The 25,403-nt window shown below is 42.6% G+C and overlaps 2 protein-coding genes across 5 annotated transcripts in view; both read right to left on the bottom strand.

Annotated features, from left to right (window-relative positions):
* Positions 1-850: 850 nt before the first annotated feature.
* Positions 851-24,562, bottom strand: C18H19orf18 (chromosome 18 C19orf18 homolog). The gene is made up of 8 exons (XM_043436094.1): positions 24,544-24,562; positions 12,817-12,925; positions 10,716-10,814; positions 10,111-10,149; positions 7,107-7,190; positions 6,155-6,257; positions 1,937-2,103; positions 851-1,196 (listed from the first exon to the last, which is right to left on the bottom strand). The coding sequence occupies exons 4-8, from the start codon at positions 10,130-10,132 to the stop codon at positions 1,078-1,080; spliced, it is 495 nt and encodes a 164-aa protein (XP_043292029.1). The 5' UTR covers positions 10,133-10,149; positions 10,716-10,814; positions 12,817-12,925; positions 24,544-24,562; the 3' UTR covers positions 851-1,077.
* Positions 17,554-25,403, bottom strand: part of ZNF606 (zinc finger protein 606) — a 22,191-nt gene continuing 14,341 nt past the window's right edge. For all 4 annotated transcript variants that reach the window (XM_043435874.1, XM_043435873.1, XM_043435872.1 and 1 more), the window contains one exon: positions 17,554-21,527. In XM_043435874.1, coding sequence (XP_043291809.1) covers positions 19,540-21,527 — 1,988 coding nt within the window. In that variant the 3' untranslated portion in view covers positions 17,554-19,539. The remainder of the gene's footprint in view (positions 21,528-25,403) is intronic.

Here is a 25,403-nt window from a genome sequence, read left to right as displayed (position 1 = left end):
CATTGCCCTCAAAAGAATACTCATACCCACAAACCATTTTTCCATTTTCTCCCCACCCCAGCACCTAAAACCACTTATCTACTTTCACCCTCTATTGATTTGCCTAGTCTGGGTATTTCATATAAACAGGGTCATATGATGTGTGACCTTTTGTGTCTAATCTCTTTTACTTACGCATAATGTTTTCAAGGATCATCTGTGTTGGAGCATGTGTGGGTACTCCTTTTGTCCGGCTTAACAACACCCCACAGTACAGGGAGACCACATTTTGTTCACCTGTTTATCAGTTGATGGACAGAAGTGGTGTTTCTTCCTTTCTGCTCTTATGAATAACGCTGCTATGAATGTTTGTGGACAGCTTTCTCTTGTGTGCAGGTACATATATTTTCAATTCTTTCAGATATATACCTAGGAGGTGCTGGGTCATGGAGTGACTCTATATTTAACTTCTGGAGGAACCATCAGACTGTTTCCCAAATCAACAGCCCTGTTCTGAACATCTTGCCTCTTTTCATGTTTCCCACAGCTCTCAGTGACTCCTAGCTTACAATACATCTGGCAATGTTTTCAGCTCTCTGCCTGCAGGTTTATTTCCCTCACCAGGTCCCAGATCCTTAAAAACAAAGGTTACTGTATCTTAATCTAGTGTCATATTCATTTTGACATTCTCACTCTCCTCGTAGTAAAATGGAAGCAAGCTACTGGAATTGACAGATAATGTCACTGGGGAAGCTTTATTTTATGAAAGTGGTTCCCTGGCATGGTCTGGGAGACTTGCCCAAAGAAATTACTGGTTAGGAGTGAGAAAAGAAAATCCCGACAATTTCTCTTTCACACTTACAAAGTCAGATTTCTCTTCCAATTAAGTTATATTTATTCATAAAACTATGAGAGCTAGGAAGCAGGAACTGCCACATCACATGAATTTATTTTCTGCTTTCAAGTCTAGTCGTCATCATTCAGGGTGCTCCTGTACAAGGTCCTCCAGAAGAAAGTCAGGCCCGCGCTCTCAGCCTACGTCCTCCCGCAGTTGTCGTTCCGCACTGGCTGCCAGTCCTGCGTCTCGGTCACCTGCTTTCACAAACGCCCCACTTTGGCAGGTTGTGCAGGATCCTTTACTTCCACTTCCTTTACCAAGTTCTGTGCTGCATTCCATCTCTTCTTTTCAAAATGCTTTCTTCTTTTCGATCTAATAACTAAAATGTAGACATCATGTTGCTGAGATACTAATAAATGAGGAATTATAAATGGAGACAAAAGAAGTGAGGAAAGATATGGAAAAATAAAGGAAGGAACAATGGAATTTTTAGGCTATACTGAATGCTATTTGCCTGATAAGGAAAATTGCACTTTGAAATTATTTCCCCACTTTCTGTACTCAAGCTTTGTAAATTTCCAGTTTTAAAAATGTATAATATTGTAAATCAACTATACATGTTTTTAAAACTTAAGCAACTTAGCATGCCCCCCACATGAGCATATATGTTGTTATCTCCTCACAAGAAGTGGCAGGGGTGGTGGGCGACTCTCAGCAGGGGTCTCTGACCCGGGGATAGTAACCTGTTTTGTGGGCTTGGATCCCATTTCCACATCAGGCTGAGGCAGACGGTGCAGGAAGGCATCTGCCTGTCATTCAAAACTCGAGAATAACACAACATTATAAGTATGTGTAAGGGAAATGTTTAGTCCAGGGAAGGTTTTGTCTCCTGAACTCTCTTTTCAATCCTTGGAATTGCCTTGCAAAAGGAACCAAGGAACCACACAGCTGTTTGCCCCTCTGTGTAACGGAGGATGGTTTACTCTCGCAGGCGTGGCTAGAGATGTTCGTCTTTCTTACCTCCCACTTAGCTTTGCTTTTGAGAAAACCAAACCCTCATTGTCAGCTCAGCTTTCCTGCAGTTTTGGATCTGACAAGATAAACTGGTTGACCACCTACCTGAATGAATGAAATTTTCCAGTTCCTTCTCATTCTCTGGAAGCAGGTACGTGGACTCGTCCTGGCTCTCATCCTCAAAGAATTCCTCTTCATCTCCTAACGATGGGATCTTGATATTTTTATAAAGTGATGCAAGTTGTTGTTTTTCCTCAGCCTCTACCAGTCGACTGGAGAACAAAATACATAATTTCGGGGGAAGGCTGTGCCCTATGGCTTGCAGAATCTTAGTTCCTGACCAGGGATCAAACTGTGCCCTGTGCAATGGGCGTGCAGAGTCTCAACCACTGGACCACCAAAAGAATTCCCAAAATAGAGAAATTCGAAAGCATAATTTTCACACTAAATCATCAGGTCTTAATCCTTAGTGCTGTGATTTTCTGACTAAAAAGCAGTCACTAGTGCATGGTGGTACTAGTACATGCGGAGGGAGGCAGAAATAGACTTTGAACAAAGTGTCAACATTTTATATAAAGATAGCATAGGTACTGTTGGTTTTTCCTTTTCCTCAGTCTCCAATATTTTTTGGCCTGGCACTGTTACTGATCCTGTATTTAAAATGTTCATCATGGGGCTGTGAATGCACTAATTTAGATTAAAAAAATACTGTATTATTATTTATCTTGACTACCAAGTTTTTGGCACTGCCTTAAATTTTGCACCTGAAGTGAGTGCCTTGTTCACCTCACCTAGATCTAAACTTGGAAGTGGCTCATTGACCAGATATTTCTGTGTGAAGTGGAAATGGATAATACAGTGTTTAATTTTTTCTAACATATGTACCTTCTTAATTATGTTTGACTTATGTAATAATGGGCTTCTGGGGTGGCTCAGATGGCAAAGAATCTGCCTGTAACGTAGGAGACCTGGGTTAGATCCATGGGTCAGGAAGATCCCCTAGAGAAGAGAATGGCTACACACTCCAGTATTCTTGCCTGGAGAATTCCATGGACAGAGGAGCCCTGCAGGCTACAGTCCATGGGGTTGCAAAGTTGGACACAACTGAGCAACTAACACTACATGTAATAATAAATCATTTTAGGGTTAGCTTAATTGTGTTCTAAGGAGCTGAGATGGAGGAAGGGGTGTAGGGGTAACATTCCAGAATCATGCTGTGCAGCAGAAGAACTGATTTGACTGTAAAAACTGCTGCAGATAATCAGAAAACTGGGACAGGGACAGGATTTGGGTGAGGAGAATGAGGTGCTCACTTCATGTGAAAAATTTAAGGGGGTACCAAAAAACTCAGTAATGATGATAAATATTTTTAAAAACTGAAATGAGTGAATTCCCTGGCCGTCCAGTGGTTGGGACTCGGTGTTTCCACTGCCAACGGCCCAGGTTCAATCCCTGGTTGGGGAACTAAGATCCCACAAGCAATGCAGTGTGGGTAAAAAAAGGAAAAAAAACTGGAAAAATACACAATAAACCAAATATCAAAATTTAAAAAGCAGGATCCATCAGCACTGTGATGAACTGCATGAGAGCCTGAGTCAAAAGGGAAAATATTGAGTCCCTATATACACGCTTTTATGTATTACTTTATGGTTCTTCTTTTCTAAAACATTAAAGTAGTTGAGGATATATTTTAAAAATTGAAAAGTTCTATATCAAAACTCACGGCATTATTTTAAGTTTAAATACTTTATATCAGAAACAAAATTTATTATAATTTTACTTTCCTGGTTTAAATGAAATAAAACTCACTAATATGACTGTGTGGATCACAATAAACTGTGGAAAATTCTGAAAGAGATGGGAATACCAGACCACCTGACCTGCCTCTTGAGAAACCTGTATGCAGGTCAGGAAGCAACAGTTAGAATTGGACATGGAACAACAGACTGGTTCCAAATAGGAAAAGGAGTACATCAAGGCTGTATATTGTCACTCTGCTTATTTAACTTATATGCAGAGTACATCATGAGAAACGCTGGGCTGGAGGAAGCACAAGCTGGAATCAAGATTGCCGGGAGAAATATCAATAATCTCAGATATGCAGATTTACACTACCCTTATGGCAGAAAGTGAAGAGGAACTAAAAAGCCTCTTGATATAAGTGAAAGAGGAGTGAAAAAGTTGGCTTAAAGCTCAACATTCAGAAAACTAAGATCATGGCATCCGGTCCCATCACTTCATGGCAAATAGATGGGGAAACAGTAGAAACAGTGGCTGACTATTTTTCTGGGCTCCAAAATAACTGCAGATGGTGACTGCAGCCATGAAATTAAAAGACGCTTACTCCTTGGAAGGAAAGTTATGACTAACCTAGACAGCATATTAAAAAGCAGAGACATTACTTTGCCAACAAAGGTCTGTCTAGCTGAGGCTATGGTTTTCCCAATATATGGATGTGAGAGTTGGATTATAAAGAAAACAGAGCACCGAAGAATTGATGCTTTTGAACTGTGGTGCTGGAGAAGACTCTTGAGAGTCCCTTGGACTGCAAGGGGATCCAACCAGTCCATCCTAAAGGAGATCAGTCCTGGGTGTTCATTGGAAGGACTGATGCTGAAGCTGAAACTCCAATACTTTGGCCACCTGATGTGAAGAGCTGACTCATTGGAAAAGACCCTGATGCTGGGAAAGATTGAGGGCAGGAGGAGAAGGGGACGACAGAGGATGAGATGGTTGGGTGGCATCACTGACTCGATGGACATGGGTTTGGGTGGACTCTGGGAGTTGGTGATGGACAGGGAGGCCTGGCGTGCTGTGGTTCATGGGGTCACAAAGAGTCGGACACAACTGAGCGACTGAACTGAACTGAATATATTTTCATTTTTTATATTTATTTATTTAATTTGGCTGCACTGGATCTTCGTTGTGGCATGCAGGACGTTTAGATGTGGCATGTGAACTCTTAGTTGTGGCTTGTGGGATCTAGTTCCCTGACTAGGGATCGAACTCAGGTCCCCTGCATTGGGAGCACAAAGTCTTAACCTCTGGACCACCAGGGAAGTCCCTCATTGATATATATCCAAAATATACTTCTGGAAAAAATTAATGCCTAAAAATTACATAAAAACGTGCTCTGGGGCATATATTTTTCCTTTTGCCTCAGGTTTTAAAATGTCACTATGGGTAACACAAACTTAAAAGCTATAAATGTTGACATTAGCTCAGTAACTTAATTGCTCACTAAGAGTTCAGGATGAAATGTTTTAGTGAGTTATTTTAGGAATCTTCGTATCTGTTAACATCTTTATTTATACTAATGAAATAAACTGAAATTGAAGTTCCATAAATTGAGTCAAAGGAGATCGTCAGATTAGAAAATCCAGAACCAAACATGCTGGTGACACTCACTCATTAGCAAAGTCTCTTCAATTTCACCTTTAATTTTACCTTCATTTGATATACTTCAAGCTAGTCCTAAAATGGTTACCTTAAAAGATATTCCATACATGGCCATGTATTTCCCATGTGCACACTTAATCCTAAGAAAGAATTTAGTACTTCTTCAAGATGTTTCTGATGGGATATAATGGAATCCTGGAAGTAAATCCTAGAATAGGAATCGACGTGCTGCTCCTGATCACAGTCACATGACGTCACAGTGTGGCTCGCTTTTGTCTGATACTAATTTCAAAATGATCACACAAAATAATTTCAAATTGCTCACAGCCTGTGTGAGCAAGTATATATATAAAGCTTTGCCACAAGCTTTATTTGTGTGAACAAGATGGAGTGTCTTCCCTAAATGCTACTATCACCCCAACCACAATGATGATAAATTTCTAGTGAAAGAGACAGTGGTTACTTTTCTGCTTTGCGCTATTAAGATTTCTTTCCAAAGCATCAAGTTCACTCTAGAAAATCACATTGTTAGAAGATGCCAGCATCTCAGAACATTTTTGATCATGAGCCACAGTAAGAGAGAACTTTTACTTCACAATCTTAAGTCTGAAAAGTTGAAAAACAGCATTTCTATTCTACTAAATTGTATTTATTCTGTCCTGTTTCTTTTTTGTTATTTATTCATACTTTTTATTTTTTTTTAATTTTTTGTCATGTTTCTTTTTATATTTTTCACTTATGTCATGATCCACCATGAATATAGGCCATATTCTGAAAAACACTGAAAATTTATAATGACTGTAATTATTCAGTGATTATAAGAATTACCAACATCATCACCATTATTAACATTACTACCATGAAATAATCTAGTTACTTTATGTCTTATTAAAGGACAGTAAAGATTATTTAGCATAGACTTACTATATCACGTAGGAAATAATGGTCCCAAATATCAGGGCAATAGTGAGGGCTATACATGCAACTGTAATTACTTTAACAAGAGCAGGTCTATGAGGAATCCATGCTAAAAATAGAAGGAAAAGAAGTTTTCATAAAATCCCATTTTAGCTGTGACTATCAATTAGGGCTTCCCCGATAGCTCAGCTGGTAAAAAATCCACCTGCAATACAGGAGACCCAGGTTCAATTCCTGGGTTGGGAAGATCCCCTGGAGAAGGGAAAGGCTACCCACTCCAGTATTCTGGCCTGGAGAATTCCACGGACTGTATAGTCCATGGGTTGCAAAGAGTCAGACACGACTGAGCGACTTTTGTAGGTGGCGCTAGTGGTAAAGCGCTCACCTGGTAATGTAGGAGACATAAAGAAATTCGGGCTCAATCCTTGGATCGGGAAGATCCCCTGGAGGAGGGCATGACAACCCACTCCAATATTCTTGCCTGGAGAATCTCATGGACAGAGAAGCCTGGCAGGCTACAGTCCACAGGGTCACACAGAATTAGACACGACTGAAGTGACTTAGCACACACACATGTATCAGTTAATATATTTGTTAATCATATTGTTTTAGGGGAATGGGAGAGAAAATCAGAAATAACATTAAAAATAAAATTCTTAATTTACAAGAAAACCACGCAAGCTAGATTGCACAGCCTGTGTGAGCAAGTATAATTTGAATTCCCACCTAAACCCTGACTCCTTTTTCCATCTGTCTCCTGTCTTTGGCCAAAGCCCTTTCTTATGAGACCGGTCCCTGATGTATGGCAGAAGCTGCCACTGATATAGCTGAAAGGAGAGTGGCCTTACACTCAAGTGGTTTTACAACTCAAGTGCTGCCAGATGGTCTTAGGTTGTACAGTGCTGTTTTTAAATAAAACAGGATATTACAGGGCAATTTGAGATCTAATCCCACAAACCTGCATTCCAGGGGTTGGTGTTTAGGCCCATTGAATATCCTATAAAACCAAGGGTGGTCCTTGCAGGCTCACTCTTCTCATCATCTGAAATGAAAATAAAGAGCTACTATAGGTACAAACTGAACAATTGACTAAGTACATTACTCAACCATTTGTAAAATCTGACAAACTGAGGTGCCTCCTCCTTGTCTCACACGGAACACTCCCTCACTTTCTTTCCCTTCTCTGGCTCAACAACTGAGCTGAGAAACTCTTTGAGACTGGCACCTCAATGTGAAGTCAGCTTGACATGAAGAAAAGAACCTGGACTATGAAAATGCTCAAAGATTAAATGCTTAAGTTTTCAGTTCAGTTCAGTTCAGACGCTCAGTCGTGTCCGAGTCTTTGCAACCCCATGGACCGCAGCACGCCAGGATTCCCTGTCCATCACCAACTCCCGGAGCTTACTCAAACTCATGCCCATTGAGTCGGTGATGCCATCCAACCATCTCATCCTCTGTCGTCCCCTTCTCCTCCTGCCCTCAATCTTTCCCAGCATCAGGGTCTTTTTAAATGAGTCAGTTCTTCACATCAGGTGGATCAGTCCTTCCAATGAATATGTAGATGTTCATTTAAGATTCTCTTGATTTTTCTGTACATTTTCAGGTTTTCATAATGAAATACTGATGTGGAGGACAAGGGTTACAGATGGTTTCAAAACCGTGACTACTGAAAACTGGTTGTTGGACTTGGCAATGGGAAGGTCATTGGAGACCTAGTCAAAAGTGCTATTACCCATGTGCATGACTGACAGAAGTTCATGAGAGAATAGAAGGAAAGGGATTACAGAGAGGAAGAGTTTTGAAAATTTTCTGAAGAATTTTGCTGTCATGGCAGGAAGAGAAATGAAGGCATCTCCCAGAAGGGGCTGAGGGATCAGGAGACAGGTTTTGCTTTTTAATACAGAAAAACTGACATCATGATCTCATGTGCACAGGGACAACACTTTAAATTGTGATGCTACTGGAAAGGGAGAAAGAATTGACCAGTGTCCCAAAGGGATGGAAGTTGGTGCAAAGGGGAAGGGTCAGCCTTGACCTGGCCGGGAGGAAAGATGAGAAAGTGTTATTCAACTGCTAGTCAGGGAGATGCAGATGCTCGCTCAAGTGCTTGTGTTTTGTCAGTGATGGTGGGAACAAGGTCATTCTGTAAGATCAAGGCTGGGGTAGATATGGTGGGGGTGTTTGTGAACGAGAAAAACAGAGGAGAAAGTCACCAAACAAAGAGGAAGGGTAACTGGATTAGGAAAATAGACCAGCATACTTTAAATAAAATTTCCTAGAAACAGAATGGCTGGGTACACTATTTTTTTTATAGCCACTCCTGTACCCCAGAGCCCACCAAAATTATTCAAACTATGCAACACTAGTCAATCCTAAAGGAAATCAACCCTGAATACTCATTGGAAGGACTGATGCTGAAGCTGAAGTTCCAATACTCTGGTCACCTGATGGAAAGAGCTGACTCACTGGAGAAGACCCTGATGCTGGGAAAGATTGAAGGCAGGAGGAGAAGGGGGTGACAGAGTATGAGATGATTGGATGGCATCACTGACTCAATGGACATGAGTTTGAGCCAACTCTGGGAGATAGTGAAGGACAGGGAAGCCTGGTGTGCTGCAGTCCATGGAATCACAGAGAGTCAGACACGACTTAGAGACTGAACGGCAACAATAACAACAAATGCAGCACTAAGCTTACTCCATGTACCTACCCTGCCTCACCCATTCCTTTCCCCAGACAGTCAACAGAAGCTCTGGGTCATGCTCCCCTCTTTCTGCCCCCTGCCTCCTGACAAGGCTGGTCCTTCCCCACATGGCTTGGCATGGTGTGCCCTGCCTGCTGTTTCTAGGATTCTGTGTGTATAACCTTCCTCCTTCACAATGATCATTTCTGAGTCTGTGGGTCTTATACCTGATTAAACCAAATCCTGGGTGTATTTCAAAACTGTGGGTCAAAGAGTGAATGCATTCTTCTTATAAGAACTCCCAAATTGCCCTCTGAAGAAACTGCACTTGTTCCTGGCTTACACACAAGACAGATTAACTTTCCCTACTCCTTTGCCGGTACAGTTTGAGATATTTTGCCCACTTTCAACATAGCTCAAAACTGGAATTAGAATGTATTTTCAAGGTGTATTTTCCTTTTTATGAGGTAGGCATCTTTCCATGTAACTGAGAGCTGAGAGTTACAAGAGCAAATTGGAGTCTTCCAGTGATCCAACTCGACAAACAATTTTGTCTTCTATGTCTGTATCATAAATTACACTTGGGACTGAAAGCTCAGGGATGGCAGAGGACTCAGCGAACCTCTAGGGCCACCTCACAAGAGGTTAGTGTTGATAGTTAGTGTCAAGATAGACTAGAATGTGGGCCTTCTAACACTTTGACCCAGCTTCCTTTTCTGGACTTTGGTGGTGGTGAAGTGAATGGGGAAATGAAATACTATAGCTGAGCTTTGTCTGTGCACGCTCAGTTGCTCAGTCGTGTCTAACTCTTTGTGACCCCATGGACTGCAGCCAGCCAGGCTCCTCTGTCCATGGGATTCTCTAGTGAAGAATACTGGAGTGGGTTGCCATGCCCTCAGAGGATCTCCCCAACCCAGGGATCAAATGTGCATCGCTTACAGGTTCTTTACACTGAGCCACCTGGGAAGCCCATAGCTAAGCTTTAGGAAGAGTAATAAAGAATGTCTTTGGGATGGACAGATGTATTAACTGTGATTTTTTTTTTCTATATTTCCTGACACCTTGACATCTGTGCTATTTTCTAATCTGTCCCTAGCAGCATGGTTACTAACCCAGCCATGGGGGGGCAAGGCGTGCCTTTTTCTAATTTGCACAGAGTAGGGGGGAGCTGTACAGGTTAGTTATGAGCATCACGGGACGCCCTCCTGGAGGAGCCATACGACACAAGAGCTTTGCAGATATTCATGGATCCCACGTGCACTCCCAGATCCCGACTTACCAGTGCTTGCTGGGGGCTGCATGGGCGTGGTACTTGGAGCTAGATGGCCATTGAGGGGGATCAGAGAGAAGAGAAAGGTTTAGGATACATTTAGGAAAATTACAACATAACTTGGTATTAGACGACAGGGCATGACACGGTTTCCAAATATTAATTGCTGAGATGGTAAATGTTCTTAGCAAGTTTACTCCAGTGCCGAGCAGATGCACAGGGCTTAGTCTGCAGAAGAGCGGTGCTCTGCTCGCAGCCAGTGTTTCCTCTGACGCACATGGACAGTTCACAGTGCATCTGGGTGTGGCCTGCTTCTGCAGTCACGCAAGCTGGGAACCCTCCTCCCAAGCAGAGGACCTAGAGAAACTTGGCGTGGAGCTAAAGGGCGCGGTGCTGTCACCAGCTCAGAGAGGTGGTGCCGGGAGGCAGTGACAGCCCTGCCATCACCCAGCTCACACAGAGAGAACACAGGATCTAGTTTCCAAGCAACGTCTATCTAATCTTATTATTTTATGGATCACGCTACTAACAAAGAAAAGACACATTGAATAGCAGCTAGGAGGACCACAGAGTACAGTTCCCATTCCACTGACCGAGTAGTAATGACGACTCACCTCTGGGTCTTGGGATAGCTCCATGGACCAAACGAAATTGCTTACCGAACTGTATGGGTTGTTTGGTGACATTTGGCTGTCTTTCTAAGGGAAAATAATCTGGAAAAGAAAACCTACAGCAGTGAGGTGCAATCACCCCCTCTTACTTCCCCTGAAATGAGTGAAAGCAACGGTTGAGGCAACCCATTCAGCCTGTTGTTTGTCTGACTGGTTTGAACTCACCTGCATAAGGCACACACAGATGAAGTGGGTATTCCATTAAAAACAAAAATAAAACAGCAAAAGAACTTTGAACCTTGTCCATCATTCCAAAACTGCTAGTTTGTTATCGTGTGGGTGAAAGGAAGTATTTAGCTATGTCCACCATCTGCCCTGTATTTCTCTGAAAAACTAAGTAGCTCTTCTCCCTACAGAATGTTCTGACTGGGAGCCACCAGTGTGAGGTCAGCTCACATTGCTACATGGAATTTTTTGATGGAACCAAGTCAGCCAATGGGGAGACTAACAGAATGAGAGGGTGTGCTGGGAGTGAGTAAGACCCTCAGTGCCCAGACTCTTGAGGAGACAGAAGGGAATCAATTATAATTCAATGTGACACCTCACAAGAAGCAGACAGAGGAGACAGCAGGGCTCTGTAGGCCCATTCTAATGCTTACCTCTGGCTTCCTGGATGTTTGAGCTTCATCAAGTTACTTAACCTCTCTGAGCTTCAGTTTCCTCATCAGTAAAATAGGCGGAGGAAAGAACACCCACTTCACAGGGTTACAGTGATGGCTCAATAATGCAATCCACACAAAGCTCAAAAACAGGGTGGGCACTGAGAGTGAGTTAGTTCTGGATGTAAAATGTGAGTGTGTAATCTTTGAAAAAAAGCAGTTTGGTACGCCTCCAACCTCTGGGGTACCATCCAGAAGCCTAGACCCAAGTGGCTGTCTCCAAAAGTTTCTTTAAGGGAGAGATTAATTGAATCATCTCAGCTTGTAGAAAGGGGATTGAACAATGAGATGGTGTAGAAGGCTGTCTCCTGGATTTGTCCTCTGCCCAGCCAGTAGTTCACATGATACACAAAATAGGCTTTCATCCCTCCTACCAATGGTAATAAGGACAGACCGGACACCTCTTGGTGCTTATACAGCCCCGAGGACCAGAAGCCAACTCCACCTGTGCTGCAGCCCAGAGGGCAGCTGCCCCTCCTAAATGTCTGGGGGATGACAAGACTAGGACCTGCCCCCACCCCAAGACTTCCTCCCGCTGTGGACAGTCAAGAGGGCCTTGCTCTGTTCTTTCAACACCCAACCTGTCTTCCCCCCATCCTGCTGTGCCCCCGGGACGAGCCTGGTAAGGATGCGGCTTCCATGCTTTCTAAATCCCACAGTCTCACAACTGCCTCTGATCAAACCCATCTCTTTTGAGCTTCCTATTGGCCTGCCTGTGGGCACTGTTTAGACTGGACTTAGGACTGTCAAGGTCCCTGTGCTCACTGCTGCCTTGCCCAGTCCTTCCCCCTGGGTCTGTGAACACCGGGCTCCTAGTCCAGGTTTCCTGGAACACAAAAGGTTGGACAGAATTAACTGTGTGTTTTCCAGGAGCCTGGAGGTAAAATTCCACACCGTCACCCCACATCTCCAGGTTCCACCCCCTCTGTATCCTGGAGCCCTTCAGGTGGCCCCTCTAGGCCCATGAAGCCTAGGCCACCACCCTCCTCCATGCTGTAATCGCTGCATGGGGCCAAGTTACGAGTCCCCAGCACTTTGCTTGGGTCCTGCCCAAAGTGGACCCACAGTGACCTCAAGCCAAGCTGCTTCCTCCCTTGTGGGGTATAAACCGTGTCATGTCCCACTAGACGTCTGCTCCCAGGATGATAAGAACCTCCAGAGCCCTGGTTGAAAATACATTTCTGGGGCCAGGGGGAGGGGCCTGTATTTTTAAGATGCCCCCAAGTAACTTTCAGGATAAGAAGTTTGGGGAACAAGACCAAACTTAGTGGCTTCTGGCTGGAAAATCTCGTCAGGGTCCCCATTTCTCCACCGGGACACTCCCTCTTTGGGGCACAAGTACTTCTTCAGACCCTTCACCGGTTCCTCCCACCGTGAGGACCCACCTTGAGCAGGGTGCTGCCCGTAAGCGCCACACTTGCTCCACCTGCCGAGGCGTTTCGTCTTTGTGATGTCACACAACGGAGGGCAGTGTCCAGGCAGAAAGAACAGCTTCTGCAGGGGAGGCTGGCGTGAGCTCTGGCTCTCCTGACTGAAGACTGTGTTGCTGGGAGCGCCCAGCACTACCCACATTCCCGGGCCCTTCTCTCCTCTGTCCACAAGGCAAGGCTGCCTTGTTGCTTCTGAGTTAATTGCTTTTTTTTTTTTTTTTTTAGCATTTAAACACTTATTCTTCAAATTAAGAAATGACACATTTTGATAATGGCCATTGTCTTCAAAGTGTCATTCAGTTCCCGCACATTTAAAAGGATAATGCTGATTCTGACCAATTCCTGTAACTGTCTCCTTGATATCCACCCCCAGACCCCATCATATGGCTGAGCCTTCTGACCAGTCCTTCTCCCACATACAGGGCTTCATGACCATCTGCTGAGACTGCAGAGCCCTTCTCCCCGTGCCGCATCCCCTCAAGTCCCCCCACATCTCCGCGGTCAGGAGATCCAGATGAGGAGGTTGAGAAGCACAACCGACAACCTGCTGGTGTCCCAAGCACTTCCGGAGCCACAGTGCCATGCTGGGCACCACAGACATGGCAGACCAGGACCAATGAGGTTCCCACTCCCTGGAGCACAGAGCCTGGTGTGTGGCATTGGGAGACAGAGTGGACAGTAAGAAAGGAGAAAATGTACGAGCCGATGCCAAGTAGTGACGCATGCAATGAAGCAAGTGAAGAGAGGGCGGTGAAGTGGGAAGTGAGGAAGGCGTGCTGGTTGGATGGTCCAGCATCAACACGGCCATGAACAGCCCCTGGTCCAGGTTGCTGAGGGGTGGAGTCAAGGCTGGGCAGTAACCCGTGCTTGGGAGTAGATGAGAAACAGGCAGAGACTCCATGACACCAGGCACAGGTTTTTCCACCCTGACTCTACAAAGCCCTGGGCTGGTGGATCACACTTCAGAGTTACCTTGGGAGGTGAGAAGTCACTGATTCACAGTTACCTTGGGAGGTGAGAAGTCACTGACTCAGTTACCTTGGGAGGTAAGGAGTCACTGACTCAGTTACCTTGGGAGGTGAGAAGTCACTGATTCAGAGTTACCTTGGGAGGTAAGAAGCTACTGACTCAGTTACCTTGGGAGGTGAGAAGTCACTGATTCACAGTTACCTTGGGAGGTGAGAAGTCACTGATTCAGTTACCTTGGGAGGTAAGGAGTCACTGACTCAGTTACCTTGGGAGGTAAGGAGTCACTGACTCAGAGTTACCTTGGGAGGTGAGAAGTCACTGATTCACAGTTGCCTTGGGAGGTAAGAAGCCACTGACTCAGTTACCTTGGGAGGTAAGAAGTCACTGACTAGCTTTCTGGTGCCTTCACCTCCCCATCCTAGGATCCGTCCTCCCAACCCTGAACTCACTGGGGTTCACAGGGACCAGGATCTGATCCCATCCCATGTGTGCATAAAAACAAGTAGCTGATGAAAACAAGAGAAATAAATGTGGTCACTGGCCAAGGAAATAAGCAATTTTCTAAGCATACTTATTTCCAGAAGAAAAACAGCACACCGGATTACAGATTCTATCAGAGGCACATATATTAGAACAGATGGACCAAAATTTTAAAGTAGTCACATACATTTAGAGAGATAAGGCATGACATTAGCAGTAGGGAATGAAACTAGTAACATATAAAAGAGAACCAAGAAGAAATATTAGATATGTAAAACAGTTATTGAAATGAAGATACATTAGAGGAAATAAGTAGCAAATAGACAGCTGAGAAACAAATTAGCAAACTGGCATAGGAAACAGGAAATGTCCAGAGGAAAGAAAGAAAAAGGAATTAGAGAACATGAAAGCAAAGGTAAGACATACTGACAACAGACACAGACATGCTAACATCTAAGTATTAATAATAGGTGTCTTAAAAAGAGAAAAATTTTAAATATATAGATGAAATCTTAAAAAAAGAAGAGATAAATTTCCCAGAATGTAAAACAGAATAAAGACATCAGATGAAAAGGCCCATAGAAGTAGCTTATGAAGTTACACATATACTTACCATACAACTCAGCTATTCCACTGCTAGGTTTTTACCCAAGATAAATGAAAACCTGCACACACAAAAAGCACTGAAAAGGAACATCCATAGCAGCTGTATTTACACTAGCCCAGAGCTGGGCTCAAGGTAACGTCCATCTACAGGTGAACAGGATGACTGCCTGTGGCTCATCCATGCAACGCAAAGTAAGCTACTGACACACAGTACAACGTGGAGGAGCCTTCAGAATCATGCTGAGCACAAGTATCTGGATACAAAATGTAGGATACGAGCAGAACACTGTACAATTCTATCTGTATAAAACTCTAAGAGACAATTCTAATGTGTATTCACAAAACAGACATGTGACTGCTCAGGTCTTAGGGTTGTGGTGGGGATTAACTGTGAAGAGACATGGGGAACTTTTTGGAGAGGGGAAAAAATTCTCTAGTTTTACTGTAGTGGTGGTTACAAGGATATGGACATTTTTTTCAAAACTCACCAAACTGCAGACGTAAAGGGAGATTCAACAGCATACCTGTGGTATTTATAGAGCCTCAAGACTGGATGAAGTCAAGGTAGCGTGAGCAGACGGAAAGTGGGGAGGAAACAGCAAAGGGGACCTGAAATGCAGGCCAGAGGGGCAGGGGTTGAGCCCCGAAAGCCAGGTGAATGTATTTCAGGAAGGAAATGACCCATCACCTGAGAATTTGAGATGCTGCTGCTAAAGTCAAGGAAGAAAACAGAACTGACCACTGGATTTAGCAATGTGGAAGACATCTGGCAGCAAGGTAGGTTTTGGAGTGGGTTCAAGAAAGAACGGCTTCCCCAGGGCCTCAGTGGTAAAGAATCTGCCTGCCAATGCAGGTGACCCAGGAGATGTCAGTTCAATCCCTGGGTCGGGAAGATCCCCTGGAAGAGGAAATGACAACCTACTCTAGTACTCTTGCCTGGGAAATTCCATGGACAGAGGAGCCTGGTGGGCAACAGTCCATGCGTTCACAAAGAGACAGACACAACTGAATGGCTGAGCAGAAGAAAGAATGGAAGGGAAATGAAGACAGCAAGAGACCACCTTTGAGAAATTCGGCTTTCTGTAACAAAGCAGAGAATGATACAGGAGCTAGAGGGTTTTCTTTTCCTTTTTTAAAGTATGTTTGCGCATAGATGGGGATAACCCAGTATATATAGAAAACCTGATGATACAACAGATAAGGGAAACGCAGGAACAATGTCCTGAGGCAGTGGACATGGAACAGGCTCTGGCACCAACCCAGTCCATTTGTATAAAGGCAACAGTGGGAAGGCACGGATGTTACCAAAAGTGGGTAGAGGAGGTGGAGACCTACGATGGAAGCCTCTGCTGGTGGCCCCTATTCACTCAGGAAACAAGGAGCAAAGTCATCTGCTGGGAGCAACCCGGAGGGAAGCTTCAGGCAAGGGATTGTTGGAATCTTGGTACTAAACAGCCAACTAGCTTAGGAAAAGATACTTGAAACGGATGGTGGGCAGGTCCTAGTCGCTGGTAATGGAATGGTCCTAGGGATGACAATGGCAGTGTCTGTTGCAGGCTGGGTGGGAGGCAAAACCACTAGCAGAGAGGTCGAAAAGCTGTGAGGTCAGGACACGGGAAGGTTGTCTACACGGATAATGGGACTGGGAGTATGATGGGGTGGTTTTAGATGCAGTACTGCAAGAGTAGAAATCTTTGCAGACAAGTGAACCATTCATAAGATGACTGCAACAAAGAAGCAGGAGTGATAATGACAGTCTGATGTTCCAAGAGTCAGAACTGTTTTAGATAAAAGGGAGGGAGAACAATCTAGAAGCAACGAGTGAAGAAAAGTAGGACAGAAAGCAGCCACTCCCTGCAAGGGTCTTAAGAGGCGCTGCGCAAAGAGGAGACTCATGTTTCAGCAGATGATGGATGAATGGAGACTTCCAACCGGGCCCAGAAGGTTTCAGAGTTGGGGCAGAGTGAAGTAGGGCTATTAAAAGGGCAATGAACTGAGCCATGTATAGGTGAGAACAAGGGAGGTAAGAGGGGACCTCGGAGTCCTGGACACACAAGCTTGTATAATAGGTGGTAGGGAGATAGGAAATCCTCCTAGGAGGAAACACGAGACTGGGATCCTTTTAGAAGGACGCTTTAGAAGTCCAGGAGGCCCTTTTAGAAATATTTTTTGGGGACTTCCTAAAGTGGTCCAGTGGTCCAGTGGCTAAGACTCTATGCTCTCAATGCAGGAGGCCTGGCTTCGATCCCTGGTCAGGGAACTAGCTCTCACATGTCACAACTAAACAAGATCCTGCATGCTGCGACTAAGACCTGCTGCAGCCAAATGAATAAATAAGATTTTTTAAAGAGAAATACTTTTAAAAAAATACTAAGCTTGGTAATATAGTTACAGAAGAACTTACCAGGATGCTTGTGGAATATGTGGAATATTGTATATGACTTCCAAAACCCTCTGGAGTCACTAAATCAAGAGAATCTGGGTTCACTCAAAGTGTATTCCTTTGGGTATTAGAATACAATTCCCATATATTGTCAGTATGACTCTTGATACATTAGATTGCTTTCTCTTACAGAGATAACGCTGATAACCCTAGACTCTTCCACGATCTTTGCACAAATCACATGAGAAATCCAATTAATTTACCCCTGCAACATTTATTGGGTTAACTATACATTAAGGTCGGGATCAGATGTTACACACCTATATAAGCACCAGCTACAGGTATCAGATAGTGAACACAGCATCCCACAATACCGGCAGGCGACTGCTTCTCACCCCCTGGAGCATCATGGACCCCTAGAGAACTAGATGAGCCTTCTGTACCCTGGATTTCTAACCAATAACCTTGAAACCTATCCAGGAAGGATTGTTGGTCCCAAATTATAGCCCAACTTTAGGGAAACACAGGAAATATTTGTGAACCAAAGAAACACCATCCAAGTCCTCCTATTCATCTTACCCCCCCTTTCCACTCTGAGCACTCAAGAGAAACTGCCTCACTTTATGAGATGATTGATGGTATCTCTTCCCTTCTGAGTCCTCCCTACTATCAAGCAATCTTTTCATCTAGAGAAGATAAGGAAACACTGCATCCCAGGGAGACCTTGAGAAACGGGGATCTCCTGTGCAGAGGTGTTTCTTGTCCTCTGCCTCATGAAGGGTAATTCTAAACCCATCAAGGGGCATGCCTCTGACTTGCCCAAACCTCCAGTGAGTCCTCCAGCTCCTGGTTGACTATAATCTTCAGGGATGGAGGTGGTGAAATTCTTGGGAAACCAGAACCCAGAAAATGCAGTGATTTTCACTGTCCAATCCAGACTTCATATTTCAAAGGGAGCTTTGCTCTCATATTACCAGAAATTCCACAGGCAAAGAGCCAGGTAACTTTATTTCTCATTGTTTAGGAATTTGATTTTTATTATCAAATATCTACTATAAAAACAGTGAAGAAAATTTTTAAAAACACATTAAGGGGAAAAAAAAAAAATCACTGCAGAGGCAGCGTAACACAGTGGTTATAAACATGAACTCTGGAGTCAATCTCTCTACTCCTAACTAGTTGTGTGTCCTTAGGTAGGTTTCTTATGATCTCTGCCTCAGTTTCCCCACTTGTAAAATTAAGATAATAATAGTTCCTATCTTATAGAATGAAGGGGATTGAATAAGTTAATATCTGAAAAGCATTTTTTAAAAAGTCTAGTACATGGTAAGTGCTGTATGTGTTTGTAAAACTTAAAATCTTAATTAGGTTAATTTACCCATGAGTATTTCGAGTCCTTATGCAAATACACTTTTCAGATGTTCCAGTGGATATATACATACAGTTCTATGTCCTTTTTATTCCTTTATGCTATGCATTCTGACTCAGTGTCCATAATTATAACTTACGTGATGGCCTAAAACAGATTACAAACTAATTGTCCAACTGCAGTAATGAGTAAACCACGGACACTGACACACTGGGTTATTAAGTATCACCTTTTGTTCCAAGAACATCAGTCTCATACTTCCGCGCAATAACCTTTCCGTCATTAGTAATCTCATTTACTACTCTAAGGCTAATCCTGATTAAAGTAAATATCCCATTCAATACTATTTTTTTTCTTAAATTCAGGTTTAGTATTCCATATTCTATTCTTAAAGGGCACCCGGACCCTCCTCTTACAATAGCACAATCTGTGTTTCCATGATACACAAATGTTATTGTAAAGCTTCCATTCAATACTCCAGCTTGATGCAAAAGAGTGTATTTCCAGTTGAAAATACTTTTCTAGGATAGTTTTTCCCATAACAATGCACTCTGAGCCACAAACAGTAGAGATCTCTTACTAAAAGACGTTTCATTCCCTATGTTCATGTTGCTCAAGTAGGATTCCTCGTGAACCATGAGGGGAGTCTGGAGTTCTCTTCACTGTACTTATTTGATTTTAAACAAGGGCTACATAACTGTGGAAGGCTTTTACTTATTCTTTTCATTCACAGGTTTCTTCTACAAAGATAATTTCTACTGATTAATAGGGGGAGAAGTCTTACTAAACTCTTATTAAAATTTCCCCACTTGATTATACTTATAGGGTTTTTTCAGTGTGTTATCAAGTGTACAATAAAATAAAAACCTCATCAATTCAATTCACAGAGTTTCTCTTCACTATGAATTCTCTGATGTTGGAGAAGGGTTGAGTGACCACTAAAGGCTTTTCCGCAGTTGTTGCATATAAAGCGTTTCTCTCCACTATGCATTCTCTGATGAATAATAAGAGATGAATTCTTACAGAAAGCTTTCTCACAATGATTACATTTGTACGGTTTTTCTCCAGTATGGTTTCTCAGATGTACAATAAGGGAAGAACTCTCATTAAATGCTTTTCCACACTCATTACATCTATATGGTTTCTCTCCAGTATGAGTTCTCCGGTGAGCAATAAGATGAGAGCTACAGTTAAAGGATCTTTCACATTGATTACATTTGTAGGGTTTCTCACCGGTGTGGATTCTCCGATGAGCAACAAGGTGACAGCTCTGGCTGAAGGATTTTCCACATTTATTGCATTCATAGGGCTTTTCTCCAGTATGAGTTCTTTGATGTCTAACAAGGTGAGCCATTTGGCTACAGGATTTTCCACATTTATTACATTCATAGGGCTTAATCCCAGAATGAATTATTTCATGTTTAGTGAGGGCTGAACGTTCTCTGAATGCTTTGCCACATTCCTGACAGTTATAGGGTTTCTCTCCCGTGTGAGTTCTCTGATGGGCAATAAGGTGGGAGCTCCAGCTGAAGGATTTTCCACATTCAGTACATTTATATGGTTTTGCTCCAGAGTGAGTTCTTTCATGTTTACTAAGGGCTGAGTAATCCCTAAATGCTTTTTCACATTCATCACATTTAAAGGGCTTCTCTCCAGTATGCATTCTCATATGGGCAATAAGATGCGAGCTCCAGCTGAAAGATTTCCCACATTCAGTACATTCAAAAGGCTTCTCTCCAGTATGAGTTCTCTGATGTCCAATAAGATGGGAGTTCCAGTTGAAAGACTTCCCACATTCATTACATACATAAGGTTTCTCTCCTGTATGAATTCTCTTATGTACAATAAGATGAGAATTCCAGCTGAAGGCTTTTCCACATTTATTACATTCATAAGGTTTTATTCCAGTGTGAGTCCGTTCATGTTTAGTAAGGGCTGAACGATTCCTAAAAACCTTTCCACATTTATCACATTCATAGGGTTTCTCTCCAGTATGAGTTTTCTTATGTTGGATAAGGTAAGAACTCCAGATGAAAGATGTTCCACATTCATTATATTCATAAGGTTTCTCTGTAGCGTAAGTACTTGTATGTTGTGTAAGGAAGGAGTCATACCCAAAGACTTTCTCCCATTCGTTGTATTTATATGCTTTCTCTACAGTACCAATTTTTTGATGTTCCATAAAGGATGAAAAATAAAAGATGTTTTCATATTCTTTGTAATCATACTGGTTTCCTCCAATATGAATTCCTGGATGTTCACTAAATGATGGGCTCTGGTTAAAGATTTGATGGCATTCCTTATATTCATAGAGTTTTTCTCCTGTATGCATTCCCATATGATCACCAAAATGCAGTATGTGATTGAAAGATTTAACAGCATCAGTACATTTTAAAAGATTATCTCCAGTTTGTACACTTGCAGGGTGAACAGGCTGCATGGACTGGTAGAAGGCTTTGTCATACTCATTGTTTTCACAGGTAATCTTATCAGTATACATTATGGCTGAGTTACATCTCCAACTTTCAGCATTTACATCAGGCTTATAGAAATGTTCTATTTGAGAAACTTTCTGAGATGGAACAATGCTTAAGCTCTGGCTACACCCTGCTCCAAGTTCACAGAACTCAGAGCCTCTTTGAGATAGTATCTGCTTTTGCATGAAGACCATCTGCCTCATAGCTGTACTCTGGTTCACGTGATACATTTCTAATTGGTCTTTACATCCCAAAACTTCTAACCTGGAGAACCAAGGATCATCCCATATGTATCTCTCCAACTTCATGCTATGGGACTGTTCCTCCTCAAGTATGCTCTGTGTTGGGATCAATGCTTTGCTTTCAAGATTTTTCATCCATTCTGAAATAAATAGAAAAAGTCCATGAGAGTATAGAGAAAACAAATTCTAAGAGTAGGGTGGACAAGGTAAGATTCATTGCCCATGTTATTGAAAAGGCAAGTGTGAACCTGTTTCCAAATAGACTGGTAACCCAGAGAAAGATCATAACAGGAAAGAGGAAAATAGTAAAGAGTGAACATAAGTAGTTAACCAGAATACAAAATGTGTACTCAATATGAATAAAACCCATTTAGGAACATTTCCCCATGTAAAGGAGGACTAGAGTAAGGGGCTACTGAAAGCCTGCACTTGGCTTCCTCTGGACTTAGCTCCACACACCTTACCCTCTGCTGATGCTGCTCTGCATCCCTTCACTGTAACAATCCATTACACTGAGTGTAATGCCTTCTGAGTTCAGTGTGTACTTCCAGTGAACCACTGAACTTGGAGGGGTTGTCTGGAGGATCCTGGCACATTTAATACTACTAACGTGAAAAAATAATAACTGGTTTAGCAAAAGACAGACGAACAACCAGCCCCTCAGCAACTAATATTTAAATTATTAAAGCATGTCAATTCATTTCTATGTTATAATGTCCTATTGCTCTCCTATTTGGACACCTACCAAAAAAAGGAGGGGTGTTAAGTCAAAGTATCACCAACAAGGCTTCAAGCCTTATTTCCTATTCCACAGAGTTCACTCAGTAACACAAAATCATCTGCCCAAAGGGCAAAAATCACATAGTTTAAGGATACTTCTAAAGTTCTTGTAACACTGCAGAATAATTTGTAGAGTGATGGCAGAAGAGACAGACTTGAAAGACAGCATACTGCAAAGAAAAAGATACAGGAGTTATAGTCTGATAATCTGTATTTAATTACTGGCTCTGCCACGCCCCTTAGGTGAGTTTTCTGAAGATTAAATGAGATTGTAAAACCAACATAATGTCTGACAAATTCAATATGTGGAAGCCACCTATTATCACGGCTGAGGTATTAGTCCTCCAACAATGGAAAGGTCTTTACTAGTTTCCAATTGTTGCTATAACAAATCACCCATCTCACAGTCTGAAAGTCAGAGGTTATCAACGGCTTTCACTGGGCTAAAATCAAAATAGCTTTCCTTCAGAAGCTCTAGGGGAGAATCCATATCCCTGCTTTTCCCAGCTTTAAAAGCTGCTTGCATTCTTTGACTTGTAGCTCCTCTTTCTATCTTCAAAGTATATCATTCCTATCTCTGCTTCTGTCAATCATATCGGTGTCTCTGACGCTCACTCTTATAAGGAACTCATGATTACGATGGGCCCATCCAGACAATCCAAGATAATCTCTGCATCTCAAAGATTCCTAGTTTAATTCACATCTGAAAAGCCACTTTTGCCACATAAAGCACCATATTCAGCTTCAGATGTGGACATTTTGTGGGGGGAGGAGGGTATCATTATTCAGCATACCACAGTGTCTAAAAGCTACAGGGACCCAATAAGGACCTAGATCCTGGTTTTCTTCAGGTTTTTCCTGCTTTCTTCACTATATAATATTTTCCCCTTTTACTACCCAAGTCCATTACAACAGAGAGAGATTCTACTCTGCTGAAGAACTGGCATTTATTATCAATTTTAAGCTTAGCTCCTAGAAGCTAGGGAGTCCTGCTTTGTGCTCAGTTGTGTCCAACTCTTTGTGACCCCATGGACTGTAGTCTACCAGGCTCCTCTGTCCATGGGATTTCCCAGGCAAGTATACTGGAGTGGGTTGCATTTCCACCTCCAGGGGATCTTCCTGACTCAGGGATCAAACTCGCATCTCCTGCATTAGCAGGCAGGTTCTTTACCTGCTGAGCCACCAGGGAAGTCCCAGAAGTCTGGGAATGATCTTCAAATAGCTTTTGAATTTTCCCAGTAAAAAACTTTTTAAAATGGTAGCTGATCAAGTCACTGACCAATTTCTGACCAGTTTTACAATCAGTACTTGTGGCCTGAGCCTATCTTCCACCTGTAAGTTATTATCTCTGTGACGAGAGGACAATTGAAACACTGTGATTGTGGGGCTGTAGATGCTAAGCAGGTGAGAGGCCAGAAAAGGAGATCAGCATGACAGAAGCCATCCAGGAAGGTTTCACCCACAAGAAACGACATGAGCTCAGCCTTTGAGCATGGCTCAAGTACAGACTGCCAGAATAGCACGAGCAGAGGCAAGCTGATGAGCAAAGGCATCACACATCCTTAAGGATGCCAGCTGAGTAAATTCCAGGAATTAGGCAGGAAACAATGAGAGAAAAAGAAAACAGAGAAAATTGGAAGGTCTTGAAATCAAGTCAGTTATTTAAAAGGTAATGCAAGTCATTGTAAGCTTATTGGCAGAGACCTCATAATGAAAGACTTCAGGGATGTAAATCTAGAAATACCACTTGAGAGGCTCATAACAAATAAAAATTTACTCAGCAATTTGAGCTGGATGAGAAGAGAGATTACTTCTTAGAGAGGAAAGAGCAGGGAGTCAGGATGACTTCCCCACTTCCAGCTCTGGGGACTCACAGAAGGCTGGCACAAGGAATACACATCAGGAAGATGGGCATACCAGCCGGAAGGGAAAGCTGAGACTCCTGGTTCTATCAGTATCAAGGAGACAGCTGAGATGATCTGCAAGAAGGCAGAAGTGTAAGGCTGAAGCTGGTGGAACCACAGGGCTCAGGATGATTACTCAGAAAGGTCAGCACATAAAAGCTACTGGAAATTGACTCCTTGGTACAGGGTTTCAGATCCAGATGGGGGCAACAGGAAAGACTCCACAAAAGCCCACTTTGTTAGAGTAGACAGGAAGACGTCCACCTTTAGGACTCGAGAGAGAGCACAGTACATTGTTAAATTAAAAATAACAAAATACAGAACAATGCGTACTGTATTTTACCTTTGGTAAGGTGAAAAGTAACTATGTGTGCCTATATGCTTAACCAAAGCTGTGCAGTGACCCAGAGAGAGTTTATTCAAGGAGAATAGTTAATTTCGATAGTAACAGATTTGTAGCATTTTAACTTACCCTAATCCCATCTCTGACTCCTCAACTCAGCAGTAGCCTTGGAAAATAACATCCCATATTTCTGGTGCTGGAGGAAACAGAACAAAGCTAGAGCTTTTTCAAAGCCTCACTCCCAAAGAATAGTCACTATCTGAGCTGTTTGGTGGTTCCCAGAAAGATCCCACTTGAAAGGCTTGTGGGAACTTGCACAGTGCCAAAAGTTTCCAGAAAGTAGGGATCTGTCAAACATTTCCAGGCAAAGTTTTAAGAAGCCTTTTTTTATTTTAAATTACTGTCCAAGATGATGGAAAATGGTTGGGGCAAACAATATACAAACCAAAAAATGAAAGGAAAAGCTGAGGAGTGAGATATGTCCAGGAGCTTTGAAAAGTTCTAACATATTCCTGGGAATCTAGAAGGCCCTGTGCATACACACTACACTTAAATTTTCAAAAGTCAAAGAAAGAATCCAGAAAGCAAAGAGAGAGAAGCAAGTCATCACACACAAGGGATCCTCAACAAGATTAACAGCTTATTTCTCATTAGAAACCAGGGAGGACAGAAAGAAAAAATGTGGCAACCACGAATTCTATACTTGGCAAAACTACCATTCAAAAATAGAAAAATCAAGACCTTCCCTGATAAAACAAAAGGTAAGAGTTTGCTAGTAAAGCTGCCCTATGAGAAATGCTAAAAGGAGTTCTTCAGACTGAAATGAAAGACAATAACTCAAAATACAGACCACCAGTAAAGGTAACTGTATAGGTAAATACAAGACTGTATAAATGCATTTTTATTTTGTTTCCTATCTGATTTAAAAGACAATTACATAAAATCCAAACTAAACTGCTGCAAATTAAGATGTTAATTATAATTCCCAG

The sequence above is a fragment of the Cervus canadensis genome, chromosome 18 (genome assembly GCF_019320065.1).
Source record: "Cervus canadensis isolate Bull #8, Minnesota chromosome 18, ASM1932006v1, whole genome shotgun sequence".
NCBI lineage: Eukaryota > Metazoa > Chordata > Mammalia > Artiodactyla > Cervidae > Cervus > Cervus canadensis.
Note: the sequence above shows the minus strand (reverse complement) of the source record. Positions and strands in the feature narration are given on the sequence as shown.

Coding starts and splice junctions, on each gene's coding strand:
- C18H19orf18 (XM_043436094.1), bottom strand. CDS start 10,132: ATGCAGCCCCCAGCAAGCACTG. Junction 2,104..6,154: donor ATTATTTCCTACGTGATATA/GTAAGTCTATGC, acceptor TTTGTTCTCCAG/TCGACTGGTAGAGGCTGAGG. Junction 1,197..1,936: donor GGAAAATTTCATTCATTCAG/GTAGGTGGTCAA, acceptor TCTACATTTTAG/TTATTAGATCGAAAAGAAGA.